A 25,634-nucleotide genomic window follows, 5' to 3' on the forward strand; every position below is an offset into this window, starting at 1 on the left:
TTAAGTGAGGGTGATGTAGGCTGAGGCCTTCTCCTTCAGTTGTCTCAGACACAGATGACAGCTCCAGCTCCCTGCACACACACACACACACACACACACACATCACAGATCGGAGGTTCAATCACAGCTATTGTAAAGCCTTGTGGATTAATTCCTCATCTCAGACAGAGCATTAAGTAACACTGTAAATTAAAGCCCCATCGTAAAACATCACATGCTGTGCCTTTGGTTTGTCGATGCAGGGGATTTGACAACTAGTTTGGTTTGGATTTTTTGGCGTGGGATTTGTAACATTAATTAAACATCTACTTGAGACAGATGTTAAAATGCAACTTCCAACCTTTATACTTCAAAGAGAATGTGAAACCTGCTGTATCCTGCCTGAAGACAGTAGCCGAGAGAGCTCAAGGCAACACAAGCAAGTTAAGAACACATTTTCATCAGTCTGACAAGACCCTGCAAATATGCATGACACGACCCATTCGACAAATGTGCTGCAAAAACGCACTAACACTGTGTATGACACACTAACAACTAGCCGGCTCCCGTAACTTAAAAGCGTCAGATCGTTGTAAAACTCTCCCTTTGTGGCCTGTGCTTCTTGCGGCGTGATCGCCCGTTTGGTTGTTTTGTGCGTATTCGCTGGCTGTATGCATGTAAATATACATTTGCCGCCCGTGTCACGGCACACAGAGGTCCCTGCTCTGAGTGTAAACCTAAAATAACTGACTGCTGCTAATTCTCAAAGGCGTCTTCTTGTGCATCAAAAGTGTTGCATGTGTGGGCAGAGCGTGACACTGTTAGTGAGTGTTGAACGCGAGTGCCACCGCGACTGTATGTTCAGCCAAGTGACACACTTGCCATGGAAACAGATTATCTTTTCTACTACCCGTTGCCGTGGTAACGCCATCAAACATCCCAAGGCAGCCATCTTACGCGTTGAAGTCAAATGGTAGCTTTATTTTAAATAGATGTACCTGCTGCTCTTTTCACTAAAGGTAATTCAGTTTCCCCTCACTGCTTTTCCTGGAAGTTTCATCTCCCCAACTACAGTACAGACAGTTACATAATAGACACTAAAAACCAAAGTTTGACGGCGCTGTGAGGTCCGAACACATACAGGTCTGAACGCTTGAGTATCTCTGAGATGTAACGCTTTCATTGCACTCATCTTTGCACATACCCTCTGGTGGTTCAGACATGGGAGGGCTCAGACAGTACATGTGGTAGCCTCTGTCGCAATCGTCACAAAACAACAGCTGGTCCTGGAAGAAAAGAGAATATGCACATAAACAGGTGCCGTTATGAAAACACAAATTTGATATCAAAGCTGAGGATAGAGCATAATTAATTCAATGTGTATAATGCATGAAGAAATAAATTTGTATTAATATAAAACAAAGGGGAAGGGTGTGAGATACGTGCCCATGGGTTGTTTTCAATTTGTGATAGTTGTTTAATTTATGACTTCCCATCATTGAAATGGTTCTTCAAACAGTAACCTACACTGTGACTTTATTATCATCTGTGTACCATTTTATTCAAGATAGCAAAAAAGAAAGAAAATTTGCTTTTATCAAAGTTTGGCTTCTATGTTTGTTCTGAATTCTCTTATGAGTTTAAAGCTGTTTATTCCATTGAGACTCATTGAGCAACAGAAATGCTCAGTGGTGAGACATCGGTCTACAGCCAGAGGGACCCACTTTTGCCTCCGCAGTCTGAAAGCAAAACACTGACTCTAATCCAGACTGGCTGCTTTTATTAGAATATTTTTTTGTTTTGTAAAAGTGTATTCTTACAGGGATCAATGTCAAAATGCCCTAAACTGGTTCAACAACACTGTTTAAAACTTTAAGCAAGAAGTTAGTTTCGCAAAAGAAAAAAAAGAAAAAAGAGCACACATATGTGTGTATGTATATATACATGCACACATATGTATATATACATACAATGTTGTGCGAATGTGCGAGTGTGTGAGTGTGTGTGTGTGCAGCCACATGTATTATTAACATGCAGTATAAAGTGAGGGCCTACGTCATTCTCAGAGGTGCCACACAGACTGCAGGACTTGCACTCGATGCACTGCCAGCGATAAGTCCTCACCGCAGCCGTCATGTTCACTGTGAACTGCAGACAGGATGGGTGGCCTGGGCACACACACACACACACACACACACACACACATAAGCACATGCAAGCATACAAGTACACGCACAAGCGCCCACACAAGCACACGCCCACACAATGTTTTTCACTATGACTGTCTGTATTCTGAGGACAGTCGTCATTCACCTATTCTGCCTATCCATGAGTTTGTTTGCTTCATATGTGCGATTTATTCATATTTGAAGGGGAATTCAGTGGTGGTGTTCTGTCGACGTAAACATTACATTACTGAAGATAAACGGAAGTTATACTGTTTAGAAAAGTGGAGAAGCGTGAATTTTATTTTATTTCACAAAACATTATCATCAGTTTCCTTTCAATTAGGTTTTGAAAACGACTGACTTTATATAGGAGGGAGTACAAATTCCAAAATGACAGTTTAGTCAGTAGAACAGGAAATATTGTCCTTTGCTGATGCAGTCCATTTAGACCGTCTCGTCTTACCCCAATTTTCCTGATGCTTGTTATGACCATGTCAAAAGAAGGTCTGTGCCATCCTCCCTTCCTGTGCTTCATTTTTCTTCTTTGTGAGTCGTTATACAGAGGAGGACCATACCAATGTTTTTCATGCTTTAGCCCATTCACTACAAGTCACGTACATCATGTTTGGTTCTCTTTTTTTATTTTTCAGATGAAAAGAAACATGTGGGGAGAAATATATACAGTACATGCAATAAATACACAAGTTCTGCAATATATACACTGCAATCTCTGCATGTATACATGTAACCAAAATAAGCAAAAAATAATACAACCATATAAAAAAATCATAATAAAACTCTACTCCAATAAAATTTACTACACAACCAAAATCACATGCTAAAGGGAGACCATTCTCTCACAAATGCATCTAGGTTCTTTGAAATACACTTGGGTCTCTCTCAAAAGAAGAAATAGACAGTGGTTTAATAATATCACAGATGTAAATTAGGTTAATGTACAAAAAAAGCCAGGATTAAAACGTGTTCAACAAGATTTTAAACAATTTTGTGTTTTTGTCAGACAAGAATGTCACACAGTCTGCTGAACCCATTAATGTCTTTGTTTGACAACCGCTGTGATCAGTAGCCATGACCACATCAGATGAGAATAAGTTCACTGCTGACCTTGGAAACAGTGGTTTGTGTTTTTTCATGTGTGGCATACTGCACAGCATGTGTCATCGTACTTATGGCTAATACCGGGAGCTCCATGCAACTTGTTCACTATCTGAAGTTGTATTTGTATTTGACAGTCTCCTTATTATACAAAACTTTACAAAATCTATAATCCTGCCCTCAACTATGATTCAATCATCAGTAGAAAGGTATTATCTTGTGTACATTTATATATTTGTATATATATATATATGTGTGTGTGTGTGTGTGTGTGTGTATTCTTGTTGGATGTTGAAAATAAGATTTTAAAATTCATTTAAAGTCTTGCCACGTTTGCACCCCTCACAAAGAAACAGAAGTGTGTTTTGAGAAAGTGTCGATTTCTTCTTGCAAAGAAGATTTTTAGTACATTAATCATTACAGCCACTGCGATGTAAATGCTTGTATGCATATATAGGCATGTCATGTTCAAGAAGTTTAAATGTGTTTTCTACCTTTCAGGCAGCAAAGGCTTTCTATCCCTTTCCACACAGAAGGAAAGTCAACTTGCAGAAAATAAGGCAGGAAAAATAAATAGCACCACAGATTTTATTTTGTTGTGTTGTTGCTGAATGTTGATGCAGAAAATTGATCCGCATTTATTCCCACAACAAAGACACACCTTTGTAAATGAAAGCAGGTATGAATTTGTGGCTTTAAGGACAAAAACTAACCAAAGCAGTAACCTCCAATGGCTGAGATAAAAGTCAGTGTGCGGTGTTGCTAAATTGCTAGCTAACTTTAATAAGTTAGCATTCTTGATTAATTTTTAACGGCTATTTAAATTTTTATTTATTTATTTTTTTTCAGCTATAGCTTCGGTAAGGTTTATGGTTTCGCGGTATGTATTTTGTCCTTCAGGGCCACCGTCTCAAATCTGCAAATTGGTTTTCAAACTGTAGTAAAAAATGGAAACAGGGCTGCAGGGCTCAACAAGCGCAAAAAGTCAAAAACATTACAGCGAATGGTTATTAACGTGAAGTAAACTGTACATGATTTGTAGTAGATGGGCTGAAACAAATAAAGAAAAAACAAACAAACAAACAAACACTGGTATGGTCCATCCGTTTTAAGCGTTACAGGAAGCCGAACTTGCATTTAGATATGTTGTAGTTACCAAATCTACTCCACAAAGGAAATTGTGCATCAACAGAGGACCGCCTTCCTCCTGCCAATCATCCCCTTCAGCGGTGCCCTACCTGAGCGTCCACAGTCTGCACAGGAGATAAGGTCTTCAGGACAGCCGGTTTTCTTTGAGCCTCCGAGGCAGAAGTCGCAGTAGCCATTGGCGATCACTGAACCGTCGGGTGCTTTCTTGGCTGGAAGAAGGAAAAGAAAAGAGATGCAGGTAAGGAAAACGGGCATTTTTAGCTTAATCAAGTGAAGAGGTAAGGCTAATGTAAACTCATAAGTCAAATGAAATATTTCCCCAGAGTTAGGGAGCTGTATAAATCACTGGGAAAGGAAAGTCTATAAAAGTAATATCTGTATCAATAGACTGTCAGCCACCGAGGTGAAAAGGAAAACATCAACAGAGTATTGTACTGACAGAGCATGGTTAGAGGTAAAATGTACAGTTGTAAGACAAAGAAGAAAAAGAGGATCTGTAACTAAGTCCCCTGTTGCCAGGCTGCACAACATCCCAGCTGGGCACAACGCTCTGTCTGTCTCTTTATTTTATTTTTTTTCCATCTGTTTGCTTTTGTAAAAACAAGCGCTGGTGCAGGCCTGCGTCGGAGCCTGGGACTATCCAGACCTCGGCTCACCCAGGAAGCGAGAGGCCAGGACAGGAGATGGGGGAAGGACAGAGGGGGATGTCCACTGGGAGCCCATGGGGTCTGGTAAATATTGTTAAGAGGGGAGGAGGGAGAGAGGGAGGAAGGAGAGAAGGCGCTGAAATAAATGTGCATGTATCTGTGTGTGTGTGTGTGTGTGTGTGTGTGTGTGTGTGTGTGTGTGTGTGTGTGTGTGTGTGTGTGTGTGTGTGTGTGTGTGTGTGTGTGTGTGTGTGTGTGTGTGGAGGCTGCTGGGACAGACCTGCCATCATGCTGAGCGCAGAGAGGCAAGTGCTCCACATGAAGCTGTTTCATAATAATTATTAACAAGAGAGAAATTCCCTTTGCCTGCCCGAGTGCCGTGTATGTATTTGTGCGCGCGTGTGTGTGTGTGCGTTCCACATCCATGCCCCCGTCCTTTAGTTTGTCCGACTGTTGGTGTGCCTCTCTGTCTGCCTCCTGCCTGTCTTGCTGCTGGTGATTGCATAATCTCTTTATTGGAAGTAATCACATAACCACTGCAGACTATTCTGCATGTGTGCTTTTTTATTTTCTTTCTAAGATGTAACGGACATGACGGGTCCCTCAGTGCGACTCACCGAGCAGGACAGAGAAACAGTGAATACAATAGAGGGGAGCGCACGGGGACGCACGTCTACAGCGATGAATAAAAGCCCATTTATCCTGCAAAAAGACACAAGACACAGACAGCGCTGTAGGTGATACTGCTGGTGTGTGTGTGTGTGTGTGTGTGTTTTCACATGAGAGGCAGAGAGAGGTCATTAATCCATCCATTTCGCGGTGGAGTCTTATTTTGGCTGGGGGGGTGATGAGGGGAGGCTGAGAGGGGAAAATAGTGAGTGAGGGAGAGAAAGAAAGCGAGATTGGGTTTCTACTCCACAGTTGCTGGCTTTAATCCTCCGAGAAATAAAATAATAAAAGAAAAAAACTCTGATCAGGATGAGAGACAGAAGGACTGGCAGAGAACAGAGGAGGGGAGGGACATGATAAGCTCTACCTGCTACTGCAGAATTCAGTTTCACTGAGCAGATCTCCTGAGAAAAAGCTGTGAGAACAGTAACTGTACAGGAATTCAGCGCCGGGACGTGCACTTTCATACGGTGGCCCAGTGATGAAAACAAGGTTGTAAAAACTGGAGTCAGGAGTTCAAACATCAATAGGAATAATGTACTTAACACTATTTTCAGCGCTGCAGATATACTGTAAGTCACATTAATAAGGAGGATGTATTGGGCTGAGTGGTCACTTTGACCTTGGCTACAAATAGGCATGATCTCCAGGGTACCTGAAATTCGCCGTGTAGCATCCCGACACAGCTGTCACCATCCTCATATATCTCAATCACCCCTCTTGGCAGCGATAATATGATGAGACCTTGCCGGTGTCTGCTTTTGCAAATGATTAAGGTTTTTATTATCGATTTTTATTTTTCTACCCGTACATCATCATCATTGCATGTAAATTGGCCGAAATGAACAAAGCAAACGACCTGGGCTCTGCTGAAATACAGTTTTCATCACACTGAACAAATATGATGACAAATATTGCCAAGAGTGAATCCAACACATCTCCACTCTCCATCGCCTAACCTGACTGGGATGGAGTCTGCAGTCATGATGCTTTGACACAGTGATGCTCTGAGCCAAATGCTAATATTTATTCCGGTTTAGCATGCTCAAAACCAGCACCTGCCATCATATTTGGTTCTGGGTCAAAGGTGAACTTTACAGCGCCCTCGGAAATGTGTAGAGTGGAGCAAAAGAATTTTCTAGATGTGTAGATGTGGCTCATTGCAAACTCCAACACAGCGAGTGAATGAGTCAACTCAGTCTGTATATTAACCATGCTTACTAATTTACTACGTTTTTTAGTGCGTTCGTTTGATGGGATGTAATTGGCTTGATGATGGCCACAAATTAACAGTGAAGACGTCGTGGATTTTGTCGCTGTTTCATCCAGAAATCAGTCAAAGTGGCGGAGTGACTGATGGACTTTGAGTCCCCGTGAGGATTTCACGCCCGACACGAATGGGACACAGAGTGAAATAGATGCTGCGAGCCTACAGTGGTTATATAATGGTATTTACATTTTAAAAACTAACAGAGCCAGATGTTTACTGAGTCTACCAGAAGGATGTGTGATCTGTATACGTGGTGTTCAGGCCTACAGCCAATGCAAACACATTTTTGTCTTTTTGCGCTGGTGAAACAAATTGCTTTTATCTTTACTGCTTTTATTTGGGCTCACTGCTGATGATTACCCCCCCCCCCCTTCCCCCCCAATCCCTGGTGGGATAAAAAAAAAAAAGAAGTCAAGCACAGATGAGAACACACACAAATCAAACACATTCAGATGGCATTTTATCTGATTCTGTGAGCTACGGTGATGTGTGTACATACATTTGTATTCATGCCTGTGTGCATGTATGTGTGTGTGTGTGTGTGTGTGTGTGTGCGTGGAGGCCCCAGAGAGTGAATCAGCAGGTCCTGATGCATGTGAGTGAGCCGGGGCTGCCCACTGGCTTGCCTGCATGGAGGAGAGAGAGAAAAGAAAAGAAAAAAAAAAACTCCCATCAATGATTAAACGCCTGCGGCCACGTTTCAGAGGCCGCCTGCGACCGCAGACACGCCACAGCCGGCTGAGGCAGGGAGGGGTGAAGACAGTCGTACAGAGAGAGGATAAAGAGGAATGAGTTAATGATCAGAATAAAAGAGATGTATGCAAGGTTGGGGGAAAAAATGAGAGACTCTGCAAAGAAAGATGGCAAAACTCAGGCGCTACACTTTCTCTTCCCTCTAATCCCAGCGTTACTTTCACCTCTCCTCCTGTTCCTCTCTGTTTCCAAACCTTTACCTCCTTCAGCCACCCTTTTTTTTTTTACCTCCATATGTAACTCCTTTACCTGACCATCCTCTCCCTCCTCTCTCTGCCTCCCTCCTCTCCTCTTCCAATTACCAGGAGGAGTATGAGCAGAACCGCACACTTCACAGCTTTCAAGTGATGGAGAGAGATCCTCCTGGGAATTATCCAGCAAGAGATGAATCCTCAAATGCTCCTCACCCACAACCCCCTCCAAACCTACCCTTACCCACCCTTCCTCCCTCTCTACTTCATAATGCCCCCCACCCCTCCATCTCATTTTCTCTCCATTCCACCTCCATGCAGCTCCTTCGTTATCTTGCATTGTTATTTTGCTCTCTGAGCCATCGCCTGCCTTCCTTCAACCTCTCCTCACTCCTAATAAAATAATTGTATGTTCTCACATTCCAAATTTCATTTATTTTATCAGCAGTATCATAAAGCGACACTTAAATAAACACACACAATTTTAAGGATTTGAGTTTTCAGGGTCATGCTGAAAAATTGAGTAACTGTGGCTTTCTGAGAGAAAGAAAGGACAGAAGAAGGAGAAGAGCACAGAAACACTAAAAGACAAAATCCTTGCATTTAAATCGCTTTGTTATACATCAGTGTTCTGTGAGAAGCATCCATATCCAAAACATTAACTTTTCATTAGCGCAGGAACAACCCGATGGGTTTTAAATGGTAAAATGTATCCAAGTGTCTCGGCCCATAAAGAAACATCTGATCCTTCAGCTTTGTCTGGAAAAAATCGGAGCATCTGGAGATACATGGTTTTCAATCGAGAGAGGCGATTCTGTGTTCACACTGCAAAAAAAAAAAAAATAATAAATAAATAAAAACTCTGCATTTCAAAAAGAGTTTCCTTATTAAGTATAAAGTCACCAGATTGGATTTTTTTGGAGGGTGATCTCACCCCTCTGACAGAATAATTGTGTCTGAAGAAAAGGTTTATTTGAAGATTTTGTAAGTAGCCGTGTCCTGGATAGGACATAGTATAATTAAGAAAAGAAAAAAAGTACTTGGCCAATAAATAGTACAAAGGTGTAACTTAAATCTGTACCCTCGTCCTGGAGTTCCTCCTGATTTTTCTCCTTCATTTTTGCCCCTCCGTCTCTCTCTCGCTCTCTCTCTCTCTCTCTCTCCCCTCCTCCCTCCCTCCCTCCCAGAGTCTGACCTGGGACCAAACCACAGCCCGGCTGGCTGGTCGATAATCTCATCCTCTGGCTGGCCACAGTGGAAGCCTCATCAACTTAGCGCTTCCATCCAAAGGGAATTACCACTGCCTCCACACACACACAGACGGAGAAACAAACAGGCCTACCTGTTGACTTGCCTGACTTTCCTTTGCGCCTCACTTTTTTACATTTCCTCGATTTTTAATGCTCATGTTTCCGCCTCTGCCTGCACTTTGATTCGTCGCACGTTTAACATTTTCATGACATTTACTTGAACTAATCAAAGGGATTTAAATGCTTCTCTTACTTTTATTACGGCCTGTTCTGTTGTTTAGGTAAAGGTAAGCTCAGCCATTAACAAAGAAGCAGTTGCCATGGTTACCAACATCACAAAACTTGGTTAAGTGAGGCTGCGGTTTGGATGGTAAATAACAAGTAATGCTTGAGTGTGGATGTTTTCACTGAGTGCATCTCTACCTCACAATAACCCGAAGGCAGCAAACACGCCATTTCTGTGGGTGTAGATGGGAGGAAGGATCGAGGATGAGGAGGAGACACGAAGGTGGAGGAAGAGGAGAAACGAGGAGGTAGGGAAGTATTTCAAGAAGAGATGAGGCAAGAGGGGAAAGAAAGAAGAGGAGGAGGAAGATGCACAAAGGGAAGGCAAAGAAGGGGAGGCGAGAAAAAAAAAAGTGGTTGCTGTTGTATCGGAGCAGCGGTGTGTGAAAACACACACTCTGCACTCCTGTCGCCTCACTGCTTAATGAGGAGAGCCTCTCAGGAGCAGTGCGCACACACACACACACACACATATGAAACACACCCACAACGACAGACATACAGTAGCGTGCGCGCACACACACATTCAAAGATTTACAACCAAGCCTTTGCATAATAACTTTTGCCGTCCAGTTTTAGTCCCCCATCCTCCACTTGCTCTGTTTAATGTGATGAATGAGAGTCCCTGCAACCCTCACACACACACACACACACACACACACACACACACGCAGTTACAGTCACCAATATTGAAGATTCTGTAACAGGAAACAAAGGGATAAACAAATGGACGACAGATTAAATGCACATGTAGACGAATGCCCTCACAGTCACAAATCCCAAATTCTTGAGACATCTTCAGGTTTTTTTTGTGCAGACAACGAGACAGAGATGCAGTCAGATGGAAACTGTCAGTCACAGATGAAAAGTCCTTGCTTTCCCTCCCTCTCTCTCTCTCTTCCCATCTTCCTCCCCTCACTATTTCTCCCATCCTCTTCCTCTTTGTACTTTCATGCATTCTCATTATTGCTGCTGCTCTCTCTGCCACTGATTCGATCTCTGCTTCATTGTGCTTCGTTTTTTCTCCCCCACTTCCCTTTCCTTATTTCACGTCTCTATCTATTTTTTCCTTTTTACTCTCAAAGAGGAAATTGGAACTCTTTCCTGTAATCCATCTGTTGTCACTCTAATGCCTGCACCAGTGCCGTGATCTGGTTTTCTGTTTTCCCCTCATTTCTGCTGCTTTGCCATCCCCGCACCCAACAAACCTACCCCACCCCTCACCCATATACGCACACTCACAAGTACTACTTTCACTCATGTCCAGTCAGCAGGTTGCGTAACTCCCAGTGCATTGTGGGTCTGGATGCATGCAATTGAGTGTGTGTGTGTGTGTGTGTGTGTGCGTGTGTCTGTGTGCGTGCAACGTGAGCTTGTGTGCAGAGATGACATTGCAAAGGAACGAGGACAGAGGCAGTTTTGGTGCATAATAAAACTTGATCTATGGTTGCTTTGTAATCACACTGACCCGCAGGAACAGAGACACACATACATACACACGCACGCACACACACACACACACACACGATCTGCAGTCTGCAGATATGTGCACATTTAGTGACTAGACACACATGCAAATAAATCTCACACACAGCAACTCCCCCATAAATCATGCATGTAAAGAAATCACACACACACACACACACACACACACACACACACAGCCTATGCCAGTGTGCGTCCGGATACTCTGTGCACATGCACTCACGTTTGCACACACTTAGAAAGAGCCACTTAGCCAGGCTTGTGTCCCTGTCGATGAAGAGTTAAAATGCAAATTATTAATCCTATTTTGTTCCAGGGGGAGAGCCGACTTGGAATGTGACTGTGAAATCCTGTTTGAATTGTGCCCAACCTCACATAGTCCACTTTGGTATGTATCAGCCTTGAACTGTCAAGTGGAAATGTCAAATGACCAGTTTTTCGCTCATGTTTCTGAGCTGAAATGGGGAGTTTGAGTTTCTCTAGGTGGTGCCGTTCTCTTTGTGTGTTCAGCCGTGGTGGCGATCGCTGCTTCTGCTAACTACCAATTAGAATTTGGTTCCAGACAGACCAGACTTGTAAAAGGCATCGTGTGAGGGCACGAGGACGTTCTCCAGATATAGAGTTCAGACTGAGAGGCGCAAAAGTTAAATCGCTATTGCATGATGTGGACATCCGTGTTGACGTTTTCGGTACAAACGTGGCCACGTATGAAACTGTTGCGCTGTTGACTCTGACTTTCTGTCCTCCTCGCTGTGTTTTACAATTATACTCAGTCACAGGCAGAAAAACAGACATCAGAAGATGGATGGATGGAGGCTGAGGGTGGATTTGGGTGGGGAGGGAGGGCAGCAGCAGTGGTGATGGTGGGTGGTTTTGGTGGTGGTGAAGGGAAGTGCTTTCGTAATGTGTGTGTGTGTGTGTGTGTGTGTGTGTGGGTTGGGTTGGGGGGGGGGGGCTTATCCAAACATGGCCAAGACAACTGAGGAACCACAAAACAACCAGCCAGCACACCACAGCACCACATCTTAAGACAGAATACCAAATGAAGCAGACTCCAATATTACTGTGCCTTCACAATTCCAACTGTCTGGGGGAATCTATATGATGAATCATGAAGAGATTTTTTTTTTCCTCTGTCTGTACAACTCTCTGCTTCTCGCTCTGCTTCTCTCTTTGTCTGTTTTCTCTCTCTCCTGCAATTCTTTGTGTTATTTTTAATGAACTCTGTGCCCCCTCCGCTCCTTCCACACTTGAACTTCTTCCATTCTTCTTTTTCCATTCCTTCTCTCCTCTCTATTCTATTCTCTCCATACCTCTTATTCCTTCCCTGCTCTGCCATCTTTCTCTCTCTCTCTCTCTCTCTCTTTTCAATGTACATAACAGTGTACTCTTTAGGAGGGAGCCCTGGCGGTATCTATGGCAACCGGATTGCTAGGCAACAGCCGTTTCTCCCTTCCCTTCCTTTCCTTTTGCGCCGTGCAGCAGCAGTGGCGGCAATCAACCAATCCAAAGCTGAGGAGGGATGCCGGCGTACGTGAAAAGTTCAGAACACATCCAGGAACCGTTGCACGCTCTTTATCTCCACATGCGCCACATGTCTTTCAAGCGCGGACGTATGACACTTTTAAAATCACACAGCAAGTTTGGGCTTCGTCTATGCTCCAAATGTGAAGACTCCAAAACAAAGAAACCTCGCCGCAAATCTACTGAAACACTGAGAAGATTCAGAGCAAAAGGGGGACTCACGTGGAAGAATGTGCCACACATGATCAAATAACAGTTAATTGAAGTTTTGGCAGCGCTCAGAGCAAAGAATGAACAGCTCGTATCACGTCACATCTGTATCTGCCCAGTGACACTGCTATAAATGGCAATGCAATAGCTAAAGCAATAAACAGAAGAGCTGGAATCTAACCACACTTCAAATCACCTTGGCTGTAGTATTCAGAAGAGAAAGACAGAAGGGGGGGGGGGGGCAACAGAGGCAGTGGGGCACATATGGAGCGACAACAGACCCAGACTGGGGAGTGGCCATTTTAGGTTGGTCAGCGTTGGTTTATATTGATGTTGGTTGATCAAAATTTGTCCTTCACTCCTCTGACTGCAGGCAGCGGGAGGAGGAGGACAGGGAGGCCATTTTGAGACACAAGGCAAAAAAAAAACAAAACGAAAAAAAATGGAGAGAGGGGGAAAAAACACAACATCCAACAATGGTGAGTAGGAACAGAGGGATGCTGACCTTCAAAGAGCTCAATTACATGTTACTCACACACACACACACACACTCAAAGTTGGGCATGATTGCCCATACAGCACATTCACATGTCTCAGTGGCAGAAACAAGCACACAGACACACACAGACAGAAATGCATGTGTGTGTGCATTTTGACACACACACACACACACACACACAGTCAGAGCGTCCCTGCTGCTTCACACCGTAGGACCGTCTGTCCGTCCAGATAAAGTGGCCTCTGAATCTCAGCTCTGATTTGAGAAGGGGGATTTAATGACAACTACCCCCTCGCCCCCTCCCTCTCTACACCTCTCCCCTGCCTCTCCCTCGCCCGATCTTTCTTTTTCTCTCAATCAGTCATTCATTAATTCATGGTGGCTCTTCCTCTCACTTTGTCTCCTTCTTGCAATCTGTTTATCTTATTTTTGCTATTTCACTTTTTCGCCATTATAGTTGCTCAGCTCATCTCTCTGTCTCTCTCTCCATACCCACAAACCAATTTTCAGGTGGACACCGCAGGGCCGACCTCTAAAGTAAACATCCCCCTTATTCATCCACTTCTCCCCAACCTCTTCTTACCCCCCCCCCCCACCTCACCCTCACACCATCACATCAATGCCAAAGAGAACCCAACACACACACACATCCACCCACTATCCTACTCTCCCTCCCTGTCCACCTCCAACCTTCTTCTTCTTCTTCTCCTGTTTGGAAGAAAATAAGTAAAAGAATATAAAATTAATAAATAAATAAATCACAGTATGTGGCGCAGTCATGAATTTTAATGGAGCTGATTGTTTTGAGCAATCGGTATATCGGCTGGGATCCAAATATACAGGGAGGTTTAATAGTGTTGGCTGATTTTGGTGATTGTGCTCAGGGGGAGTGTAGACACAAAACAAAGAAATAAATTAAAATAAAAATCCAAAGCTGGATGACAGACGAGGCAAAATAAGGAGAGAGGAGAATCGAAAATGGGAGGCAGATGAGGAGGCGGGTTGGGTGGGGGGTTAAGTGAGGATGCAGAGCACGAGGAGAAGAGGAAAGTGGTGAAAGATGGACGAAGGGAAAGACAGGGAAGGAAAATCTCATCTCCTGGTGGAATAATCTGCCATTTATCACACTGATGGAAAAACAGGGAGTGAGGATGGAGCAGGAGGAGACGCAGAAAAGACTTTATAGTTCTGTAGTTCTTCGGCTAAGTTTTAGCTCGGATGCTGCATACACACTGCGGTGTCTAGACAGCATTTTGAGCGAGAATATGGCATAAATTATGCATGCAGGGTTGCTCTCATTTGGTGGAGCCATATTAATATTATTACATATGTGGCATATATACGTAGGGGGTGGAGGGGGTGGAGGGTGGTGGTGGGGCTGCTTCATGACACTCAGTAGATTGGGGAAAGCTATAATAGCACACACATACACACACAATGACATTAATTCACAGAGCCTTTGCAAATGCATGCATACGTGTGCACGTGGATACACACACATACACACCAAAAGGGGCTAAGCTTCCTTTTTCATTTCAGCAGAGAAGATTGCATTTTCTGGGGCTGTGTGTGTGTTTGTGTGCGTGTGCGTGTGCGTGTGCGTGTGCGTGTGCGTGTGCGTGTGCGTGTGCGTGTGTACAAGTGTGTGTGTGATTACTGACTGTTTGTGGTGGGTGGGTGGGGGGGTGATGGGGGATATTAAACGATTCAAATGCTGTCTCTCTCTTGCTCTCCTCCACTGGAGAGACCTTAGACTGCAGCATGGTCCCAAACACACACACACATCGGCACTTATACACATACCGGGCCAGTCTGTTCTGTCAGACAGTCCAATTTAAAAACACACACTGCCAATTAACTGAGAGGCAGCATAGTTTCAGTGAGAGCGTTGTTGTATAGCAGCATACATGGATAATGTGACTATGTGTGTTTTTGTGTGTTTATTCTATTCTGAGCAAATTGCTTGTTTTAAGACCAGGAGGAACAAAGAAAGTGGATAAATTGTCTGCGTTCCCTTTTCAAAAGTCCAGCGCAATTTCTCTTGTTTTTTTTTGTTGTTGTTGTTCTTTTTTTTTTGTTGTTGTTGTTGTTTTTGTTTGTTTGTTTTATGAGTGTGAACAACTGTAGCCATTTTACTGACGATTACTGACCAGAACACAATCTCCCGCAGGATAAATGTATACTATTATCCTTAGAAGAAGTGCTCACAAAACAAACAAAACATGCAGACTGAGCAGAGCAAAAACCAAACACTGACAGAAAACTGGCCCTCGGGGTGAAAATAATAACCACAAAGAAACAAAGACAGTGAGCAATTTGGTGAGTGTAGATTCTGCAGCTGACAGGAGTGGAGGTTTGAGGTTTGAGTCATGACCTGCTCATAGAACTCTAATGCTTGCTTTACTTGTTGTTATTTCTCCCCTACAGCACCCATTAGCAGAACCTTTGCAGGCCTGCGATAACTGCAGTCTGGGGATGCTGACAACCCGCCGCACTGCTCTGCCTACTGTATGCTGCCATCCAATGCTTTTTTTTTTTTTTACTGCGCAAGTGATCTTTGAACAATCTGGTTCTGCTCTTCTAATGCCTGCACAAAACTGCGCCCCACCAGGTTTTCCATGAGCATCAGGAAGTCTGCCAACATTCAGTAAGTCACATGCTTGATCTGATTAAATACAAGCCAAGCGTTCCATAAGGACGCAAGCAAATACGTATGAGCCAGGAATTATTTGTGATGGGCATTATAACTTGTCAAACATAAGTGTAAGTAGTAAAGATTGTGATTGCCACATTTCGTTAAACTGCAGACAGCAGGCTGCGTTTCCCTCAAAGCAACTTAAGATCGGAATGACTTTGCCTCATTGATTTACAAGTGAACGAAAAGAATCTTCGCTGCCATTTGGTTTGGATCGTTCACAATGACTGTTGTTTCTTTCTGCTATCTGTCAACATATTTTCTGGAGGAAAAAAGAAAGGAAAAGTGCGTCGAAGATAAATGGCAAGCACGCAATGGTTAGAAAGGTGAACAAAAGCTGCAGGTCTGTCTGCAACCGCCAGATCCTCCCTTCCATGGTTTATACAGGAGGCACTCCACCCTGCATTAGGACTGAACAATGACCCTGGAAATAAATCCTGAGGTGTGGCATGGTGCTGCACAAACATAATTCCTGTAATACAAGACTGGAGCCTTCGGGGTGTGATAAACCAATGTGTATGTTTCCCCATAGCAGCGTCTGCTCCAGCAATAGTGTTCATCTGCATTAAGGATTTATTCATGTGGAATAATTTATGTTGGATGTCTTGGCTATCTCCAAATCTTGGGTCAGTTAGTAGCGAGACAAGAATCTGTGCTCATCAGCTCTGTGAAGCTGTGCGTGGAGCTAAATAACACTCTGACTTTTACGATTCGCGTGTTGAGCAGCTCTAACATCTCCATATTGTCGTCACACGTTTCCGTGCTAATATTTGCTAATTGGGTCCAAAAAGGAAGCACAGCTGAGGCTGAATGGAATGTCATTGGCTTTGTAGTCATCTGATGATAAACTTAATTATTGAACAAATTCTAATTTTGCTCTGTTCATGGCACCGGAGGAAAAGTCAGGGCATCATGTCAAGTTAATGCACTTACCCAGATGTATGTCTGAACATTTTAACAGCTGTTCAGCCGCTTCACTCAAAACTATAATAAATATGAACCTTGCGGTTTTTGCACGTCAGTACTAATCTTTATGAATGATTCATGTTAATCCAGCAACTGGGGCTCGAAATATTTTTAAACTAGGATCAAAAATGGCTGCCAGTTAGAAAACTAAATCATTAACATGGCTGAAAATACTTGACTGCATTAATTTCTGAATGAGCCACTTCATGAGAAAAACATGTGCCGTATGGCTTCACTGGATTCACCTTCTGGCAAGAAGCGCTTGAGGCGTTTCCAAGTAACACCATGGGTCTGCATTCTAACTGCTTCATGATATTCTGGACCAGCGGCATTAATGGGCTCTCATTAACCCATTGACAGCGGCAGCCATTGTGTGCGCTGTAAATTGAAAGGTCTGTTGAAAGGAATAAATGTAAAGTACGCTAGCTTGTTTGGCTTGTGTTTGCTCACTGACTGATGAGTGCCGCCTGACGAGTCGCTCGTTGAGCTCATGGGTCGCTGCAGGGGCTGCTGAAATTGTCTCAAGTGTTGCATTCGCTCAGATGGGCGACGACTGTCGGAAACACCGTGAGTGTTAACCTCTGTACCGTCAGGGGAAGACTGGAGTTGTTCATTTTCACGGCCACGTGAATGGAAGTACAGTGCGTGATCATTTTCTTGTAGATTGCTATTAAAACAGATGTCTGTATGATCCTTTGTGCTTGCTGGCAGCTGATTCAGTATTATAACTGTGTGTTAAGTCCTGCACGGCCACCAGTAGACACAACAGGCTTTAATGTATCTATTAGAGTAAAATCTCTGACTTTTCATCGAGCTGTGTGGACTTCAGGTCTTCGCAGTGCATGCTTGTATGAAGGTGCTGTGACATAATCCGCTCTGTCACTGTTGTTGTTTCCGCAGAGACTCCACGGAGCCAAATGTGGCTGCATAAACACATTACGGCGAAATGAGAAAATTACACAGAACTGCATTATTTCATCAGCGGAATAAGTGAACTACATTTCTCTACCTCCTCTCCTCATGATTTTTTTAGGCTCATCAAATCTTTTTAAGGATATTTGAGCATCAATGATATCAACGAAAATGTCCATTCATGAGTGAAATGACGGTTCACCAAAGTTAATGTCTGGCCCTTGTTTATTTCAGGCCAAGCACCGAGTGATTGTTTTAATCCATCGCTAAAAAACACACTTCAGTCTTGTGTCACTGCATCAGTCTGAACTGGAGAGAGAATCTGTTGGAACTCTGGGAGAAATCTTATCTTTCATCCACACAAGCGCAAACTTTAGATTTAGCCCAGTCAGCAGTGTAACTGTCCATAAAGCTGCAGGAAGAACTCCGAATTGATCGATACCTCTTGATAACATCCTGATTATTAGGGCTTGCAAGAATGACCCTGAAAGTGCTGCACCCACTTCATGTTCAATCTGTGGCTGAGAACACAGAATCAACCTGTCTGGCCAACCAAAACACTCCAGACCAGGTCAATAATGACGGACGAAAAGGCAACTGCAAGCGGGTTTAATATTCAGGCAGTGGACTCACGCTTGTGGTTGTTCTTGCGCTGGAAGGGTAGCGTGTGTCGCTCTGAGTCTTCCTCTCCCTCCTCATCTGCCAGGTGGGTGTGAGTATAGTGGTAACTCAGCCCCGGGCGGTTCTTATAGCGCTTTCCACAGACTGGAACACACACAAACACACACACACATATATACAGTGTATACGATTAGTATTCTATACATGTGGGATGAAAACAGGTACATGAAAGGAAACGTGAATGAGGCACTCACTGTCACAGACGTAAGGCTTGTCTCTGTCTTCAATGGCAGGCAGCTCTTGTCTCTTTCTCATGCCGCCAACACCGTAGGCCTGCAATGAAACACACACACACACACACACACACGCACACACACTTGTAAACAACTCTACGACATGTAAAATCACACATGTACATAAGTTACACGCACAAAGTTTGAACTTCCCCTGTGTGCACACATGCACAAAAAAAGAGTGCAAGGGCAAACTCCTCATTTGTGTGTTCAAGTGCCTACATACTCACATATACACATTTGTGCGCACACGTTTGCATTCTAATCATCTGCTCTCAGTGTAAAGCTCCACTTCCAGCAGGAGGGGGCTGATGACACCTAGCAGGGGAGCAACAGCTCCAATTAGCAACCCTGGTGTTTGCGTGCCTGCCTATGCGAATGCGTGTGTATGTGTGATGCGCGCCAGAATAAATTGTTAACACTTGATTATCTTCCCATAGGATGCACAAAAACAGAGCATAAAAAACTGTCTGATCTAATCAAAGTTGTAAAAAAAGAAGAAGAAGAAATAAACTAAGAAAGAAAAGAGACGTCTCAGTGTGATTTCAATTTCTGGATCAGCTTGCATGTACCAGTGTTCTTCTTAATAACTGTTGGTTTGACATTTCAATCCGGTATTTAGACCAAGCATGAAATTATTCGTGCTGCCTTGCACAGTGTTGAGAAATATATCAATATGGATTTATAAAATACATAACTTCACACTTTGAGTCCGTGCTCATTTGTTGTGCATCGCTTCACCTTCCACTGCTATTCCACGCAGTGGATGTACGCTTTACGTCTGGCAGGAACACTGACAGGACACTGAACTTTCACCTCAGGCCCACCACAGTTTCACTCTGAGCTCAGTCTGGCTCACTTTTGCAGGCTTTTTCTGCCCTCATGTCTCTGACAGCCGCAGTTGTCATGTTGTCGTTGCCTTACCCGCGCTTTAGTACGGTTCTTTCTCTTCGGGACGTCTTCTTCCATCTCATCCACCTCCAGTTCATGGGGGAAGTCCCCGACAAGCAACTTCTATGGGTGAGATATGGAAGGAGAGCAGAGTAAAACGGATCAGTTTGTTTCTGTTTCTGTTTTCTTCTCTTTCAGCCTCCTATGGCCTTGCTCCACCATCTGTGTCAACCCATGTGTGGCCATGAAATTGCAAAGCTCCCCGCTGTTATTGAGGATGTTTGCTTAAACTTAGTGTTTGAAACCACTGTCACAGAAGACCCATTAGCACTAAACGTGGCCAAATGTGTCGCCAATTCATTTAAAATAAATTCAATTTCGTGGGATTCAAAGTGCAAATAAATACCCCGATTTTCACTCTCAAAGTTTTTGCCTCTTCTATGAGACCTATAAAGTCGATAAAGTCCCTCACTTCCATTGTGTAATGCAACCTTTCTACTAGAACCTCTGAGTATCAAGTCCAAAGCAAGAGAATACTGATAGTCTTAGTCTTGTACTTGAATACATGTGTAAAATCAGCAGCACGCTCCGTTAAGATGCTTTCAGGAAAAAACCAGGATGATGTTAAAGGACTTCAATCAGATCTTGGAAAAGCAGATAGAAGTGAGGTGCTGAAGTAAAGCCCAGCTGAGAGAGCCTCCAGTGTGAGGAAACCCTGGGTTAGAGGCCCTAAACGCTACTTTAGCTCTCAAAGAGCAATGAGGACCACTCACTCAGCAGCTGATTGATTAGCTGTCCATCTGAGTTCAGTAGTTCAAGAACGCCGGCCCCTAGCCGGGGAAATACTCAGCCAGATGGACGTTAAGTTTTTCCTCAGAACTTAGTTAGAGGGGCACTTGCTGTATAAAGGATGCCTGAGAGGACGGGGGTGGTGCCTCAGTCTCCCCTCAAATGTCCTTTAAAAAAGTTGAGGTGGAGCTGTATAACATGTGAGAGGTTCCCCTGTAAATCCTCGATCATGGCAGCACACAGTGGCAGACATATACCTACACAAGGAGGGAGCTGCCGGAGCCATGGGAGCCATGTCACCAATAAAACACACACTTAGAGAGACACAAAGGCAGAGGAAGACAAAGAAACACAGACACAGGGGATAATATGGGCAGATAAAAAGAGATAGAAAGGCTGACATGAGAGGAAAACAACAAGAGCAAGAGAGAGAGAGCAACAAAGAGCTGAAGAAAGAAATGACGAGTCTCACCTGACACTCGCTCATTGGCTCCTCTTCCTTGGTTTCTACCTTCTTGTCCAGGGTTTCCCCAGCGAGCAGCGACTCCAGCACAGGGCCATCTGGGATCCCCCCCTCCTTCTTCAGAGACGCCTCGTAGTCTGAGGAATGAGACAATTACAATCAGAAAACAGAGATCTCACATTAGTGCTGACGTGCTCGCTGCCCCGAGGAAACAGGACTTGGCTGCTTCATGAAGGCACCAGGACCTCTGCGGGGCAAAGGGGCTGGAGGGATCATCTGCAAATTGTCTGGATGTCACACAACTGAGGGAAGTTTCCACAAATGTATTTACTGATGCCCGCTACTGAATAAAACAGCTCCAGAGGAAGGAGCATGCTGGTAGCTTTTCTCTGTGTGTATAATATTTTAATATGAACTTTAGAGAGACCAACCCAGAGCTAAAAGCAAACCAAAAAAAAAAAGAGAAGAAGAACAGATGAAAGGGTCAAATGGTACATTAAGAGGTTCAACATTAAAGGCCTGCAGCAGTTTAACAACATGTATCCCACACAGGCACCACAACGCTGTTGGTGGTTCCTCAAAAGGATCGGCCCATTTACTCCTTACCGATCTTGAACTCGATCGGTACAAGCCGCGGGTCCTCCAGGATGTTTAGCCGTCTCTTTTTGCGCCAGCAGCGAGCAGGATATGTGTACAACTGACCTGGAGCATGACCTGAAGCACAGAGGAAAACACAGCCTGATATAGGACATGACAACATGACTCCTGAGTTTGTTTGTACAAGCTGGATTATTAGTTGCGCTCTGTGAAATTGGCTTTACCTCGGCACTTTAGTGCTTTGAGCAAAATGCTAACAACAGCTTATTGTATTAGCATGTTAACATTTGCAAACAAGCACAGACCGCTAGCAGAGCGAAGGATGATGGGAAGGTCATGCAGTTTTGCAGGTGTGGGGATAAATCCAAGTGACATCGCATTTGAGATGACATGAGAAGAAAAGTTTTTCACTCTGAGAGGAGGAGGAGCGTGTGCTTCGAATGAAATCCATCTAATTATTGCATTATAATGTGCATTTAGTGAAAATCCAAACGCGTCAGCCCTCAATCAGCATCACAGGAAAACTCTGGATCCTCTGGGGACCATGAATATTAGTTTCATCTGAATATAACTGGTCACGTCTGTGCTGCACTAGCAGCTTCCTGACTGAAACTGTGTAATAATAAAGTTTTTTAAAAATTAAGTGAACTTTTTTTCACTGGTTTTGAAAAACTTTATCTCAAGGTTGGCTGTAATGAAAAGTCAGGCATTAAAAAATTATTTTGATTGACCAAAATGCGAATGAAATCTTAAACACATGCAAATCCAGTCAATCAATTTAATACCTTGCTGTTGTATGCAAATCGAGGTAGAGCTAAAAACTTTAACTCAAACAAAAGAATTGACTGGCACGCTCATGGAAATAACCTACGAGCTCCTGTTGTAACATACTCGTGCACGCACACATACATGCAAAGTACACCCTCTCTGGAATGGTTGGTGCCAGCGGCGTATCGTTGCCTACAGGGGTGTCTGATTCACTGCCAAAATACATTGATGTTACAGAGAAAGAGAAAGCGATGAGAAAACAGCCTTTGGGGAAAGTTGAGGTGTGAAAGATAGGAGGCCTGGAAAAGAGGAGGAAACGAGGGAGGAAGGAAAGAGAGGCAGAAACAAGCAAACCAGAGGAAGGAAGCCACAGGACAAATGACTGGAGAGAATGATTTCTGCAGCACAACAGCTGGCAGACAACAACACACACCAACGACCAGGAGCGCTCTGGAGTAAACTCCTCAGGCTTTGTTTTTGCCCAGGTATCGCACGCACAAACACAAAGACACACACCCGGTCCGCGGTGGTTCTTCTCCATCCAGATGTAACAGTTGCTCTGGGCCACGCCGGTCTGGGAATCCAGGAAGGGGAGACGCATGGAGCGCTCGGCACACAGGCGGGCATTGTAGCTGCGACAGTGTTCAATGGCCTCCTTATAAAACTCCTCACCAAGACTGAGAGAGGAGGAAAGGGAATTAGAAAGAGGGAGGAAGTGTGGGGGTCAAAGGTGAAGGAGAGAGAGGGATTACAGGCCAGCATCAACGGGGGAGCACCGCGTGTGTGTGCGTGTGTGTGCGTGCAAGCTTAAAGCTGCACACTGTGCATATGTGTTAGTCAAAAGGGGCAGTAAGTTGACAGTCATAGCTACTGTGTGCTGTGTGTGTGTGTGTGTGTGTGTGTGTGTGTGTGTGTGTGTGTGTGCATGCAGACGTGCACGCGCACACATACACACGCAGCACACACATTTACACATAATACAGTAACACCTTTTTCACTGTGAGGACAATGTAGACTGCACTGTACTTTCTCACCTGTACAAGTGAGAGTTTGATTAACATTCAGCGTAATATTGTCCTCTTTGTTCCCCCCACCCACCCCCACCCACCCCCACCCATCTCTCATCCTTCATCTTACCTGTTCTTGATGACTGCACCTCCAGACTGCCTGTAGGGAGAAGACGAAGAAGAAAAAACCAATAGAAGTGTGGTGAGTCACTCGTACACCCCACCCACCATTCATTTGGCTTCTCGTTCTCTTACATCTTTTCTTCACTCTCTCACACCTCCACTTTCCTCTGAATTTTGTCCCTTCAATACTTTTTTTTTTCTTCCCTTTCTTTTTTGGCATCTTTAACTTTCACACTTAAAAATTTCCTCGTTCTTCCCACTTCTGTCTTTCATCTCTTTGTTTCTTTCCTGTTAATCACTCCTCTCTTGTGTCTTCCCGCTGAGTGCAGACATCAAGGTCACTCTGCTACACAGACGGTGGTTACAGGACACACAAAACTACACACACACACACACAGTTACAGCACAGGGCCAACAGCAACCTTCAGATCCTCGGTGCAGTTTAGGCACTGGTATTCAAATGATTTGATTTGTGCATCTCCTACAACATGTCACACTGATAAATTTTGAAAAGCGTGTTGCTGCAGTAGACGCAGACTGCTGCACGAACCGCACTCTGCGTTTATACATTACGCCGTTAGATTTAAAGCACTTGAATGATGTGTGACGGCTGTCCGATTCCTCTCTGACACTTTGAAAACGGGGCCGAAGATAATGCCTTTTATATTCCTTGTATTTAAAACCTTGCACACCTATATTACCCACAATGCAGCATGAAAGTTGGATTTGTTTCTACGAATGCAGCTCAGGTAGTGCTGAGCGTTAAAGTGGCGGTTTGGGTTATTTGGCGTAGGGTGGTGTGCACTCATCTATAGTCAGTGTAGTACCTGCAGTAGATTCAGATCAGCATGCTGCCAGTTTAGAGAAGCAGCGGGGGCACCGGCACAGAGACTGAGCGATGTGCTGCTGCGGCCAAAAGCATTTATTTTAGCCACTTAAAAACATGCCCACAGATAAAAGCTAATATCCCATTAAATATATCTTATAATTGGAATACTTTTCTATTACATTTTAAAACAGCCATTTTTTTAAGCATTAATCGGCAGCTTTCTGAATAATAAAGTAGTTCAGTAGTTTCCAAACTTTAGTTTCAAAGACAAGATAAAAGTTTGACAACAAGATAAAGTCGTGAAAATACTCAAAATATAGCATGCACTTAAACTGAATGGGTTTTTTTCGTTTTTTTGCCAAAAATGCATTTTTGTCCTCGACAACATCACTCAGCTTCAGTGCAGAGGTGTCAGATGCTTCTTTTAACTGGGAGGACCCCGATCTGAATCTCCTGCACTGACTATGGATGAGCACCTCACACAGCCCCCCCGTCAAATAACCTGAGCTCTCACTTTAAGCAGAACTGAGGTGCAGGTAATATTTTCCCACTCATGACAGGAAATTTATCAGATTTCACACATGTTCCTCTCGAGCCACAAAAGCCTTGATAAAACTTTTTTTCCCACATAAGTACAAGAGCTTCCTGCGAACACAACACCTGCGAGTAGTCCACAAACTGAAACACAACTTACATTACAGTCTCTTGTCCATTCCTTTGTTGGAGTTTTAACAATTTAAATACTGAATATCCAAAAGTGAATGACAAAAAAAAAGATATGGTATTGTAAAATATATTGCATGTTAACATTTATTTGTATTCAACGATTGTGAACCATTTTGTGATAATTGGATATTTGTGATTGTGAAAATAAAAACCAATGTTTTCTATCAAATTTAAATTTGAAAACCAAGGAAACCAAGGAAGGGAAAACATACCCCAAATCTAGTCATCTCCTCTTTGGCTCAAGGCCTAGATTTCTGCCAAATTCTTCTGAAATCTGTTAAATAGTTTTTGAGTTATCTGCTAATTAATAGACAAAAAGCAAACAAACTCAGGGGACTAAAAACCTCCTTGGCTGGGGTAATTATTGAAACTTGCAACAACACGGTTAAGGTACAAACGGAGCATGCAGTCATCTTTTATTAAGATAAAAGCAAACTTAGGTTTGAAAGTATTTCAATTTTTGACAAAAAACTCAAACAAAAAGAAGATTATTTATGGTTTCATGTTCTTAGAAGTTGGATTAAAGATGGCATTTCGTGCGAAATAAGATTTATGGGCATGGCATTATGTAGAATCAACTGTCCCGGTTGGAAATGAAGAAAAAGGACAGATTCAACTCCGCAACACCGTCAGACCCAGCAGATGCTGGTGAGCTCTGACGGCTCGCGGGTGGTGTCCTCAAAACCTCCTGAGCCATTTGTGCGCCCTCAAGAGCCACCGCCGGATGTGTGACATTTAAAGGATGCGGTCAGGGTGTCA

At 43.7% G+C, this 25,634-nt stretch overlaps 1 protein-coding gene across 1 annotated transcript; it reads right to left on the reverse strand.

The window, feature by feature from the left end:
* Positions 1-23,350, reverse strand: dpf1 (double PHD fingers 1). The gene is made up of 11 exons (XM_029517613.1): positions 23,328-23,350; positions 22,707-22,867; positions 21,432-21,539; positions 20,835-20,962; positions 19,607-19,696; positions 18,644-18,722; positions 18,402-18,533; positions 4,502-4,621; positions 2,035-2,147; positions 1,184-1,265; positions 1-71 (listed from the first exon to the last, which is right to left on the reverse strand). The coding sequence occupies exons 2-11, from the start codon at positions 22,789-22,791 to the stop codon at positions 1-3; spliced, it is 1,008 nt and encodes a 335-aa protein (XP_029373473.1). The 5' UTR covers positions 22,792-22,867; positions 23,328-23,350.
* Between the last annotated feature and the right edge of the window lie 2,284 nt (positions 23,351-25,634).

Source organism: Echeneis naucrates, chromosome 13 (assembly GCF_900963305.1).
Source record: "Echeneis naucrates chromosome 13, fEcheNa1.1, whole genome shotgun sequence".
Taxonomy (NCBI): Eukaryota; Metazoa; Chordata; class Actinopteri; order Carangiformes; family Echeneidae; genus Echeneis; species Echeneis naucrates.

Excerpts from the sequence above, each read along its gene's own strand:
- dpf1 (XM_029517613.1), bottom strand. The coding sequence starts at position 22,791 with ATGCGTCTCCCCTTCCTGGATTCCCAGACCGGCGTGGCCCAGAGCAAC. Across the intron at positions 18,723-19,606 it reads AGAACCGTACTAAAGCGCGG|GCCTACGGTGTTGGCGGCAT; the intron begins GTAAGGCAACGA and ends GTTTCATTGCAG. Across the intron at positions 2,148-4,501 it reads TGCAGACTGTGGACGCTCAG|GCCACCCATCCTGTCTGCAG; the intron begins GTAGGGCACCGC and ends GTGTGTGCCCAG.